The 13,663-nt window shown below is 39.1% G+C and overlaps 1 protein-coding gene across 4 annotated transcripts in view; it reads left to right on the plus strand.

Annotated features, from left to right (window-relative positions):
* LOC108436216 (collagen alpha-1(XXV) chain) overlaps nt 1-11,637 on the plus strand; it is a 218,122-nt gene extending 206,485 nt beyond the window's left edge. Inside the window, exons 31-38 of one of the 4 annotated variants that reach the window (XM_017712568.2) lie at nt 317-352; nt 887-940; nt 1,831-1,884; nt 2,057-2,083; nt 2,250-2,303; nt 5,196-5,273; nt 7,857-7,895; nt 8,102-11,637. In XM_017712568.2, coding sequence (XP_017568057.1) covers nt 317-352; nt 887-940; nt 1,831-1,884; nt 2,057-2,083; nt 2,250-2,303; nt 5,196-5,273; nt 7,857-7,895; nt 8,102-8,104 — 345 coding nt within the window. In that variant the 3' untranslated portion in view covers nt 8,105-11,637. The remainder of the gene's footprint in view (nt 1-316; nt 353-886; nt 941-1,830; nt 1,885-2,056; nt 2,084-2,249; nt 2,304-5,195; nt 5,274-7,856; nt 7,896-8,101) is intronic. The other 3 variants (XM_037545797.1, XM_037545804.1, XM_037545803.1) reach the window with 3 other exon arrangements.
* The last annotated feature ends 2,026 nt before the right edge of the window (nt 11,638-13,663 follow it).

Genomic DNA, 13,663 nt, shown 5'->3' on the forward strand with positions numbered 1-13,663 from the left:
AGATTTCTAGTACAGATAATCAGAAATCTGTACTAGAAAGCATTTTTAAGGCAATTTTGCACAACTAGGACTCTAAGGAGAAGACTGTAAATTCCCTTTGTGGCTGAAGCATCCATCTAATGGTCACATCTCAGTTTTCTCTCTTGCCATCCATCCTGCCTGCTGTCCTGTCCTTTACATGATTGTGTTGTGTCCATTTATTTCTTTTCTGACTCAGTGTTAACAACTCAGTTGACATTTTATTTTGTCCGTCTCACTGTGTTCATTATGTACTAATCCCCCTCTTCATGTCACTCATACTTTCATAAATGCACAGGGAGCGTCTGGCTTGGACGGCAAGCCGGGATTAAGGGTGAGTCTCACATGAACGAGCTTCATCCCCCAGTCAACATCTCTCCATAGCTTTATGAAATCCAAACTGGGCCATAAAAATTACTTGAGCAGCAAAGTATTTTGGTGGGGGACAACAAAAATACAACTATTTCAAATATTATTGTTCAATTAAAGACATTTCTTTAAAAAAAGGCCTAAAGGCCACTCCAGATCGCTGTCTGTCTGCTGATGAGTGTGAAATTAACATAGAATTAACACTCACTCATCTATTAACATATTGCCATTCATCATTATCACTGTTCCTTTGTGGTTGACATATGCATGAGTACATTGCTTTGTGGTTGATATATGCAAATGTGAAGTCCATGCGGCCAGTTTGGATCAACCAAGAAAGTGTATAATTACCCTCAGCACAGTTTTGGAGAATTATGCTGAAGCTTTGTATACTCTCTGGCCAGTGGACCGGGCAGATACACGGTACCATCTTTGTCCTCAGTAATTGTGTAAAAGATTTAAGTAATTAATACAATGACTTCTGCACTTCTGCTTGTAGGGTATGGATGGCCCAATTGGTGCCCCTGGCCCTGCTGGTCCTAAAGGAGACAGAGTAAGCTTGACAAGCCTTTGAAAAAATGTAAAACAAAGCCTCACAAGAAAACATTTCATGAAAGTAATTGTAAACACCAGCCTAAGTCTAGACCTTTGTCCACAATGTGATTTATTACACCTGTTATATCTATCCCTATTGTAACTTTTCCTCTCACTTTCACAAAAAATGTGAAACTGCCTGTGGTGTGTCAAGCATGAGGAGGAAGATGAGGGAAGTGAACAATGAGTAGAAAGCAGTCCATTTTCACCTTGTAGTGTGCACTTGACCTATGGGCCCCACTGGTGGCTGTGAGAGCCTGCCGGAAGGCAGGGCCCAAACACCTAGCGGTGACTAACCCCAGCGAGGACAGCAGGGAGAGAGCCGCAAGTAGGTGGGGGACGGAGCGCAAAGAACAAGCTCTGCCGAGGGATGAGAGTGACGAGAGTGATGTGAATGACGGCAAGAGGAGGGGAACGTGCCGGACACAAGAGGCACAAGGGCCCCTGTTCTGCAGTGAGGCCGCTCCACTCCACCTCACGTTTGATCCATGTGGACGAGCTGGGGAACAGGGGGCACCCACTTGTGGCTGTCTCCCCGCCGTCCTCAGTGGGGTTCGTCACCACTTGGTGTTCTGGCCCCACCCCATTCAGCAGGCCCTCGCAACTGCCATTGAGGCCCAGGGGGCGGGCACATGCCACATAATACATAATAATAAATTTCCTAATACATTTCTTTGGAACTGCATAGTTGTCACTTTGCCAATAACTAAACGTTATGCAAGATGGATATTATGACATTAAATGTGTCCAGCAGAAACAGATTCAGAGGGGGGTGTTTGTCTATGTAAAGGGGAGCTTTTTCAACAGTAATGTTATTAGTTACTTTAATGGGAAATGTATCTGTCACAGGGTGAGAAAGGTGCTACAGGTGAGCCTGGGCCAAGAGGACCATATGGACTACCGGTAAGCAAATTTATTTCATTTGTCAGTAAAGTACTCCTGCTGTGAAAAGAAACAGGCCATTTCATAAAAGTAAAAACTTTTTAAACTTTTAAAAACTGTAGGTTATTTAAGGTAATCCAACACGCAGGAAATGTTTAGGAAATTATTAATTTTAATCTATTTTTCCCCTCAGGGTGCTGCTGGGACACCTGGGCTGGATGTGAGTTGAGGAAAAAAAAAAAAAAAAAAGCAAGTCGGCCTTCTGTTAAGAAGTCGTTTACTGTGCCTTGGGTTTCTGCTTGTGTTTTGTACCAGCACTGAAGATACGCAGCCCTCAGTAGTTAGGTCTGTAGGCATGTGTAATTATCTGAAGTTGTATTTTGCAGGGGTTACCAGGCTTAAGGGGAGAGAAAGGCGACGTGGGGGAAAGAGGAGAAAAGGTGACCATTACATAGGGAACCTTTCCAACAACGTCTTAATTAGATGATCTGGTGTCAATGGACCACAGAAGCTTATCTTAGGGACAGGAGCCTATATTGGTCACAATTTGCATATTAGAACACATTCTACATTATTATTTTTGTACATTGTAAATTGTGTTTGCAATGCAATGTCTGTTATTCTCCACTCAAAGACATCAAACTTTAACAAGGCAATGACCTTGTTTTCCTATTCACCTTCAAAATTACAATACACTGTCATCACTCAACATTTTGTTTTGCACTTCATTTTATCACTCCATAACCATTCAATCCAGTTTGAAAAACCAAAAAGATCACATTTGATTTAGTCTGTAGAGTACTGCAGAGATAGTCCATTGACAGCAGGCAGTTGCTGCTGAAACATGAACCTGCATTTATGTAGTTTCTTCTCCCATGCATGCTGCTCTTTCCCTGCTGAACTACCTTTAGCCAAGATTCTAATCACCTGATTAACACTGGACAACTTTACACATTTTCAGAATGTCATGGAAATTATCCAGTTGGCCCACAACAAATAGGAAATCTTACATAAAATTGTGCTTCTCACTGTAATTTCAAATCACTTTTTCAAATCAATTAATCAGTTTTATACTGCACATTTCCTTTTCTGCAGGCTTGAATTTACCAATATCGTTAAATGGACATTTTATTATATTAATTAAAGCAAGCATCACATTCCTCAAAGCTGACCAAAACAATCATCAATAGGGTGATACAACCTTTTATAACTACATTACAAAATATGGATTTTCATGGTCTAATGTGGTTGAAGGCTAATTTGGTTAGTCAACTAACCTTTGCACTCACATCAAATTCCATGACAATGTGTAGAGAAGGCCATGTTTAGATTACTGCTGCTTGTGTATAAGCATGCAGTACGCTGCCTGCTTTATGTCCATCCCTTCATTTTCAAGAAAACTGTATCCCTTCCTTTCCTTAGAGACAATTACACAGTGATCTAAACATCATGTCCCCTTAGAGTTTTTCAAAACTGCCAAATGCCACATGCATTTAAGTCATGAGTCAATCAGTCTCCATATTCATCTTTTCTTCATTAAGTTTTGTCATTTAGGCCAAAACAAGTAGAGTTCAGAATAATTACTGTCCCCCTATCCATAAATAGAGATATAGAGCAGGTAAGTTTCCATGTTCTCTTTGTACAGTCTTTTGTAACCATGTAGGTTTAGACAGAGATACGCCGCCCCTTACGTGTTGCCAAGGATGTTGCGAAAGGGATACAGTTTTTTACTGTGTGATTTTAGCGCTAGATTGGGTGAAAGTTCTCTTTGGGACTTCTGGGTTTTTCCCCTTTCTCTTCCTTTGTGCCCTCTAAGACTTATCATTCCTTCTGCCTTCATCTGTTCAAGACTCCATTGTTCCTTCTTGATTATATCCTGTCCCCATCTAACTGATCCTGTCCTACCCCTTACTGGATTTAAAGCCCTTCTTTAATTATCCCCTGTTGTCCTAGTGTTCCCTTTCAGAGATCAATGTGGACTGATTGTGTGTGACTTCCTTTATACAAGCTTATCTAAACCTTTCCATATAATGAGGGGAAAATGTATTCACACTTTTGTTTTTGTTATTTAATATACTTCCAGTACCTACATCCATGTCAAATTTACAGACAAAGAAGGGTTTTGCATATGATCTCAGCAACACCATACCTGCAGTGAAGTACTCTGCAAACAGTCTTTGGGCATTACACTTTATCAAAAGGATGGCGTGATGCACCAGAACAAATTAGAGGACAATTTAATCTCGGCATCCAAGAAACTGAATCTGGGGAGAAGATGGACATTTCAACAAAACCGTGACCCCAAACAAAGACAAAATAACTCCAGACTAGACGAACCAATCATTGTTTTTGGGACCAATACCGACTGCCTTTTAGCATGGTCAGCCGGCAGCAGATTTTGATCAAGGGGACCAAGTATGATTTTTTTCACATGGAAAAAAAAGTATACGGTTTTGATGTACTGGGACTTTCACATCAAGTCAGAAAACATTACTTATTAACTGATACTGCATAATGAGTGATTATGCAGGTGAGTAAAGGACTTCATGGCTCTGCTTCTGCTTGTTGCTCCTGATTAAAAAAGGAGCAAATGAACTAACATTTTATTTTATTAGTACATATGCAGTCAATATACAGACTGGAAGAATATTAAATAAAAATAAAAGTGCCTGAACACTTGTTTCCCCTCATTGTAAATGTGCTTCATTTACTGTCCATGTACTATTGTTTGATTCTTCACTTTTCAACAGCAGTCCTTCAGAGAAAAGCAAAGGACAGAGTAAATCACATACATGAAAAAACTAGATTGTCACCTTCACTGGTTTAAAAATATGCTCATTTACTGTCATGAAAAAAATTCTCCAGCTGATCACACCATTGTGTCCACAGGGGGAGAAGGGAAAGAAGGGCAAAAAAGGGCCTAAGGGGGAGAAAGGAGAACAGGGTGCCCCAGGATTAGATGCACCTTGCCCATTGGTATGTTCCAGCTGAGTGTTGGAAACCTCCCCGTGATGTAAGACAGCGGATCCCTCAGGGAGGAGTGACCCATTGGACAATCTGGCAACCCAAATCTACCCAACAATTCACCATCTGAAAGCACTGGGTGCTGTAATCCCTGGTGGTGTCTTGCTTTTCATATCATGTACCACAATATTCAGTTAAGCAAAATGCCTTCTTCCACATTTGAGATGTAAATGCAGTTGTGGTTGGCGGTTGCCAGTCACCAGCCAGGTCACTCCTCTCTGCCCTGTGCCGTGCCCTCACAATGAGAGGCCGGAAGGGCGCCTGCAGCCTCTATCCCAGTAACACTCCCAGTTCCATTTTTATGACAGGGTTTCCGGGGCTTTAAGGGTGAAAAGGGCGAGCCAGGTCAGCCTGGTCTGGATGGGTTGGATGCCCCGTGCCAATTGGTACAGTATCGTCTTTTCCTATCCTCTCCTGTGCATGTCGCCAGTCTCCATCCCCCCACCACATGCAGTCATGGCACAGTGCCCGGCTGCCAGCCTACATTCAAACATCCATGCATGGCTTATGAATGGGTAAACTGCTCCATTGCCCAGCCACCGGACACCTGTCCTGCAAATCCATCTCACCAGATTCAATGTAATTTCTACCTGCAGCATCTATCGATAACCATGGACAATAACAACCTGTTCTTAGAAAAGAACAGAAGACCTGTTCTATAACAGACAAGAAACAGTTTCCACATCTGCCCACTGAAGGAGGCTGATTTCTGCTCTTTTACTTAATACAAAGAAACACATCAAAATGAACATGGTAAATCATACACAACAGATGAGGCAGATAGAGATTAGATTTAAAAAAGCTGAAGTATTCCTCTAACTTGCTTTCACAAGCTGTCATTTAGTACCACAAGAGAGCTTAAGCTGACAGTAATGACCCTTCTACTTCCTACTAACTGAATATGCAAACTATACTTATTATCTCATTAGTTATGCAGCTTATAGACACAGAACATCAAGAACAACTCCCTAAGCATTAACGTTTTACCTCCCAGTCAATTCTAATCTGACTCCTTCCTTCAGACTTCCAAGTGACAATTCAAGTAAATTAATTTTGCTGGAATGTCTTTCCTGGTTCCATAACCAACACTAACTAACCTGTTTTCCATGCTATGAAGCTATATGTTACAGGTCTCTTCCTGTCTTCCCTTTCACCTCTAGTCTGTTAATCTGTTCCTATCCTACTTATTCCCTACCTGTTCCAATTGGGCACTTGACGGCTGAACTGAGAGCATATACAACCGTTGGCTCCTCAGTCATCATTTTAAGTAGTTTTACTCTTTTTGAAATCACTACTTGGTGTCCAGTAATAACTCGCAGTCTTTTAAATTAATATGATTAAAGATTTCACCCCACTATTTATACTGGAGCATCTGTTAAAACAGTTGTTAGTAGTATGTACTACTTTTTTTTTTTTTTTTTACATTCTTATCTATGGGTTCCAGTTTACTATTAAACATGACTTCTGACTTGGATTCCAAATGTTTATTTTTTGCATTTCCAAAATCTGCATGAATAGAGGTGTTCACAAATGTGCAATCTCTTAAAAATGAAGAGTTTCATTCCAAAATGGCATTTATCAATTTATAATTTTGGATATAACTTTTAGAATTTATTTTTCCTTCTTAGTATTTAAATTCTATGAAGGGGTTACGCACCTAAGATTTTCACTCACTTTCCACCTGTGTGAATGTGATGTGACAAACGTGCTTTGATTTGATTTTTGATTTGATTCTTGTAAAACCCACTTCCAACTACGCAAATCAAAATTCATGTGGATATGATTTCATTTTCGAATGAAACACTTCAAACATTGTTTGTGCATGTCCATTTTCACAATTATATACACAATATAATTAAAATTCATAATTATTGTATATCTGAGGAAATAAGCTACCTCATATTTTACCATTTTCATGGCTTGGTTTGACATGAATGAATTCATCAACGTACTGTACGCTTTATTTGTGAAACCGCATGCACCTTTGACTGACTTCATTATCACACTCAGTAACGTAACATTTGACGTATTTGCAAGTCAATGTTTTGGGGTCTTTTGGGCTTCTTTTAATTAATAAGTAATGTTTTAAAAAGTGCTCTGAAAAGACTAACAGATATAAGGGTTATTCCATACCAGCCTATCAGGCGCCTGGCAGGACACATCATGGAAAAAAAAAATCATGCGCAACTGCTATTTAACTTATGCAACATTGTTACGTTTTAAAACTGTGCTACAAAAGTTTTTTTTATTTATAAATTTGTAACGTTTGCCTCAAACACATCTTGAGTGTTTAATTTATAATTTCACTGAGGATGGAACAGAAAAACAACACCATAGGAATAATATTGAACTTAAAATCAACTAGTTTACTAAATCAACCATAATGTTTAAATTCCCTCAATGAGCTCATTTTTTGGAATTTGTAGTTTTTTTATCTGAGCTTTCCCAATTATTTTAGCAAAATTTAGGGATCATGTATTTCTACACTTGCATCAAGTATTTTTAGGACATTTGGTTTTTTTCCATGCAATATTTGAATTTATAATGTCTTTACAACTGAAATCCATGTTGGAGGATTTTTTTTTACTTTGATGTTCCCAAAAGGGACTAGTCTCATTAACATGTACAGAAAATGTATTTATTTATTTATTCATTTAGTTTTGTTAACATGAAGTATCTGATTAACGATCACAATATGAAGAAATGTATTACGAGTACATACAAAAACTCTGGATCCTCAAATTTTGTTTTAAATTCAGCTTTATTTTCTTCAGGGACTGTTTTGACATATGATGTATTCTTGTATTGATATTCATCTCATTCTCTACCCCCCCCCAATCATCTAACGAGATGCCAGGTCAGGCCCATGGTGAAATGGAATAACCCATAAATGTCCCCTACTGGTTTAAAATAGTCTGATCAAAGAAGTGCTAACTTTTCCATTTTCACTATCTTGTCCTCCACAACAGGGTCCAGATGGACTACCAATGCCTGGCTGCTGGCAAAAGGTAAGTAAAATTAGATGTTGTCTAGATGTTAAAATACTGTTTTCAAACACCTCAAAAGTGGTATGACATCCTGCATGAGGTTTACATTCAACATGCACACCAAGTAACACTGTGTGGTAGCTAATGCTTTTTATGGTGTTAGTTGTGAACCTCTCTTTGTATCTGTATCTTGTGTCTTACAGTACCCATTTATGTTTCTCTTACAGTGATCAGTCTAACTCAAACCGCATGGAATTTGTAAATAATGCTTCATTTTTGTATTTATAGTTTTTTTTAATTGTGGAAAAGAATATAAATATAAATGAATATGAATATAAATGTGTGTGTACATTGAAGGAAAAACACAAATCTCATCAGACTCACACACAGCTGCTTCCACTCACCCTTGTGCGGTCATGGCAGTGTGTGTCACATTCACATAAGTAATAGTGGAGATCATAAACTTCACCAGCTAATAAACTCTTGCACATGAGGACAGCGCTGTGCATGGTCCTCGGAATAAGATTGGCTACCGAAATGGACTAACGGGGTGTGGAGGAGAAGGAGGCGATGACAAGATGAGGACTCGTTGGCAACATTGGAAGCTAGCTGTAGATATCTGAAAACTGATCACTTATCATCATGCTGTACTACCAAGCTTAAAAGACTAAAGACTGTCTCCACAAGCCAAAATAAGCATGAATGTGTATACATTTCACCTGGCGGTGTGGTCAATAATGGTACGGCTTCTGCAAAACACTAACTGGCTTTCGTTTTTTTTGTTTTTTTTTTGTCCCTCCCCCCTCCCCCACATTGTAACAAATTTTCGTCCCTAAAGTTTTACTTTGCTTTTTTTGTCATCTTCTAAAGGGAGTCACACCTTGGCTGGTGGCCTGAAAAGTGATTTATCTGGAGGTAGAAAAAGCGATTGTTGGTTTGTGTTGTTGTAAAGAGGTCAGTTCCTGACCTGGCCTTTGCAGCGTCTCTGTATTTCACTTGGGTGACTCATCTGGTGAGTGACCACCAGTGGACTTTGTTCATAGAGTGAGCAGAAATAAGGAGCAGCTGCTGCACTGGTCTTCAGTACAATCATGACTAAAGTGGACAGATCGGCCCAAATGCACTTGCTTGGACCTCACGATTCCTTGGAGTGGGCGTGGCAAGTGGGCGGAGTTTTCTACAACCATTAGAAATGCTACAGGCTCTAGCAAGAGGCTACAGATCTACTGAGAACAACAGGATTACATTTCTTGGAAGACTTTTTTTTTTACTTCTGTTGATTATTTGATTTCTTTTATTTTACTATAGCCTTTGGTGCCTCAAGCCTCTTATCATTCATTCCCTTACTGTAAAACTTTACATTGAGTGCTTTGACTTGTGGAAATAATGTTTGATAATGGAGTACAAAACTGCAACGACTGTAATGCATACTGTAGGAACAGTTGAGGGCACTGAAATAGAAGTTTTTGTTTTTGAAGTGCTATATTCTTTTCATGGCTTCAAACAGAAGTCGGAGTTGCTTACAGGGTCGTTTTGCCTATCAAGGAATGCACGCCTCTGTGCTGAAGCTAGCAGTAATGATAATGTCTCTCCAAATTCCATTGCAGAAGGTGCTTCTGGTTCTTTATTCTTTGCTTCAAACCATTTTACATTGTGTGCCATGTAGGCTCATGTAAATATTTCCTATCAAACACAAAAAACAGCATAGAAAGCTTCTTTGTCCAAATTAACACTGTCTACCAGCAATGTTATGTGCAGCAGATAACAGGGAGTGCTGTGACATTCCAGAGCCATTGGAACAACCTGGTCATTTAGTATTAGCCTTCTGGTGACATTTCAGTCGTTTAAACTACATGTACCTTTTGAAAAGGTGGAGTGAGACTATGGACAGAAACATTTCTCCAGACTCAGTCCACAAACCTGAGAGCTTCATCTCAGCCTGAACTGCCTTTGACTGAGCAGAAAGATTGTTTATTGGAATAGCTTTGTGGGGGCTCTTTTGGGCATTTCATTTTCTGAAGCAGCAATGAGGCAGTGTGGTTGTTTTTGTTTTTTTTGTAAATACAGTTTGTATTAACCGAAAAATCTGCATTTGCTTTTATACTTTTAAGTAATGCAGCGTTAATTTTATACTTAAGCATATTGCTGTCAAAAGAGGCATTCCTTGTATTGTAATTTGGGGTAGCTTTGAAGGTCTTCATACCTTTCAGTATTGTACATGTTTGGTAGAGTTCTGCGCTTAAAAGTAATGCCAGCTAAGGATGAGCATTTTAAGGATGAGCATTAAGGATGAGCATTTTAAGGATGAGCATTTTAAGGATGAGCATTTTAAGGATGAGCATTTCAAGGATGAGCATTTCAAGGATGAGCATTTCAAGGATGAGCATTTTAAGGATGCTTTTTTTTGTCCAAACTCCACTCTTTAACATTGTCACATTACCCCATACTCCACAGTTTACTTTAACATTAGGCCACTTAAATCACAGTTAATTGTGTTAGACAGCCGTTCTGGTCACGCTCTTACTCTTCACATCAAAACTGGATTGATAAGCGAGAATATACCACACACTAGATGTAATATAGCCCCGCCACCTCCATAATCCTTGTTACATTGAATGTAGATTAATATATGTATAGTGGACAATGCGTGTGCAGTTAAATATTTGCTCATTTGACAAAAAAAGTGCAATTTATACTTCTCTTGTATGTAATGATATGTGAACAATATTCAGTATACAAATGCGAATCAATGTCAGTTACACACATTTATTGTAAGTTATAAGAATATTTTAATCACTTTTACATTGGCACTGGTGATTCCTCCGTTTTTAATAAAGTATGGTATGGGCATGAACGAGGCTCAGAGTTAATACATATAGACTAGAATTTTGACATTTGTTTTTCAGGCTTTCGTTATCAAGCCACCATTAATTAAATATTTTCTTAAATCTGATATGTATTAAAGCGTGTCTCCATTTATTGTTTTTACACTTCAAACTGTTACTTAAGTCATTTCATTTCAAGTGCATGAGAGACAAATGCATCTTTTAAACTCATTTTCTTTTTATATTTGCATAAACTATTTTCTGTACTTTCATCATTGGTGCTGTATGAAGTTTTTTTTTTTTGTTATTGTTTTGTTTAAAAGTGTCAAAATGTTTTGAAAATTCCACTTTTTCATAAACTATTACTTTTGAATTGTCCAGGATTTTTTGTCTGATCTTTTATTCACATTTTTTATTTGTTTCTTTAAGAAGTTACTTATCCTGTGTTACAGCATTTCTGTGTTAAAGTTATATCCTACAACTCCAAAGAGAAAGAAGCCGTTTTTTTTTTTTAAACCTGAAACAAACACACATTGGAATGCGATAAATTAATGCATTTATAGTGATATGTTGATTGTGTTATAGTAAATGATGCATAACACAGTGGTGTAGTATGTTATGGATCTGATCATTTAGCAGAATCAAGCTTTATGGATGTGTTCTTAGTCCTACATCACTTTCCTCTTTCACTTTTTCTTTCTGAAGAAACGTGGATTTATGACACATCACTTCACAATCACTCTCTCTCTCTCTCTCTCTCTCTCTCTCTCTCTCTTTACATGCGTTTTACTTTATTTTATATGACAGATTTTTTTTTATTCCTCTCCTGGAAAGCTTCTTTGCATTGTTATCGAGTGTGGCTCAAGACACTTCATTTCAAACATGTTTTATGTGACAGTAGTGGTGGAGCCAAATAAATCCAGCTGTTTTTCTCCAAACGCTTGCAGCAGTGGTTTTGTTTCCTTAGCTGAGATGATTCAAAATGGACAGGAATTTGTACTATTAATAGGACAACAAGCAGGTCAAAAATAAACAATTTACTACAGCTGCTGTCGCTGTCTTTAGAGTAAGACCTTCCTTTCTGGAGTAACTTTACAATTACTTTAGGATGTCATTTTCTGAAGCACTTTTTAAGCTGGTGAGTGCAGAAGGAAGTCAAAATATCTTACTGCAGCCCTATAACTATAGTAAGTGTCTTTAAATCATCATTACAGTGGATAAACTACCCAGCAAACACACAATGTTGTCTTTGTGTTGTTTGCTTTCAAACAACGTTGCTAAAACGTCAAAAGGTAGTGTTGTTTACGTTGTCTGAACAAGGTTGTCACAACCTCATTATTCAGTCATTTTGTCATACAGTATTATGACTGTAGGCAACTTAGCAAAATTCCATCAACATAACAGAACTTATGAGAGAAGGTTGTGACAACGTACTGACAACGTTGCCAACATGTTGTCACAATGTTGTCAGATAACGTCACTTTGCAGGCACCAAAACAACAGGTTGTCACAACACTGTCACAACGTAACTGTGTTTTCAAAGTAATAAACAACAGAATTAACCCACCACAACAAGCTAAAAGCTAATCAGCTGCGTTAGATGCCACACATAGAGTTAGCTTACCTCGGTTCGGCTCCTCTTCTCTGGTCGAAGGAGCAGATAAAATTTGTCTCTGGAGTCCAGAGCTTCTTTTGACTACCTTTAGTAACTAGTCTGACGACCAAGCTAAGAGTTGCAGTAGCGTCTGCTTGCTTTTATCAGAGACGTTATAACAGAAGAGACACTCATGGCTTGAAAATGAAAATTGGATAGCTTGTGTCACGTAACATGCTGCCTATTTAGGGAGAAAGCCACGCCCTTCATTGAAACGAGCCAATTAGCTCGCTCGTTAAGCGGGAACGCGCCCCCTACATTGTGAAGATTGGCGCATGCTCAGTAGCATCCCTCAAAGGGCGGCGGTAGTCCAAGGTGTGAAAATCGCCGGGTCAGGACGGAGACCAGGCAGGCAGGGTCACTGACAGGGCGAAGGGAACTAGCCTGAGGACCCTGAACAAACTGTTGTGTGCACAGAGATCACAGTATAAGAAAATGACTGTCCTGCCGTTCATCTTCAGCATGTTCTCTAAGACGTTCATTTTAGCCAGCCGCGATTTCTCTATTACAAAAAGCAAAGTTTTTCAGAGGAAGAGCAGCAGATAATTCTGTGACTCTGATGGTCCATTTATGGCCCAGGGTCTTGCCACGTTAGCAGACAGTAACCCAGCAGCGGCTCTAAAACTCAAGCCTTTCTCTATTTATTCATTTGTGACCAAATGGCCGTGGTTTTCACTCACCCGCAGTTCAGTGTGTAACAGAAGAAAAGTGTGACGTGTCCAGACTGATGGACAGAGCTGTAGACGATCCCTAATGACAGACCTAAAACACTGAGAATGAAGACAAACTTACTATTCAGAATGCCCCAAATTTGAATTGTGGGAAAACATTACACAGATAACTCACAGGTAACGAACCTAAATAATCACATAAAAGATCAATGTATATCTCTCTATACCTGCTGGTATAGAGAGAGAGAGAGAGAGAGAGAGAGAGAGAGAGAGAGAGAGAGAGAGAGAGAGAGAGTGAGTGTGAGAAAGAGAGAGTGAGAGAAAGAGAGAGTGAGAGAAAGAGAGAGAAAGAGAGAGAGAGAGTGTGAGAAAGAGAGAGAGAGAGAGAGAGAGAGTGAGTGTGAGAAAGAGAGAGAAAGAGAGAGAGTGTGTGAGAAAGAGAGAGAGAGTGAGTGAGAAAGAGAGTGAGAGAAAGAGAGAGAAAGAGAGAGTGAGAGAGAGAGTGAGTGTGAGAAAGAGTGAGAGAGAGAGTGAGTGTGAGAGACAGAGAGAGAGAAAGAGAGTGAGTGTGAGAGACAGAGAGAGAGAGAGTGAGAGAGAGAGAGAGAGTGTGAGAAAGAGTGAGAGAGAGAGAGAGAG

The sequence above is a fragment of the Pygocentrus nattereri genome, chromosome 2 (assembly GCF_015220715.1).
Source record: "Pygocentrus nattereri isolate fPygNat1 chromosome 2, fPygNat1.pri, whole genome shotgun sequence".
Classification (NCBI taxonomy): Eukaryota; Metazoa; Chordata; class Actinopteri; order Characiformes; family Serrasalmidae; genus Pygocentrus; species Pygocentrus nattereri.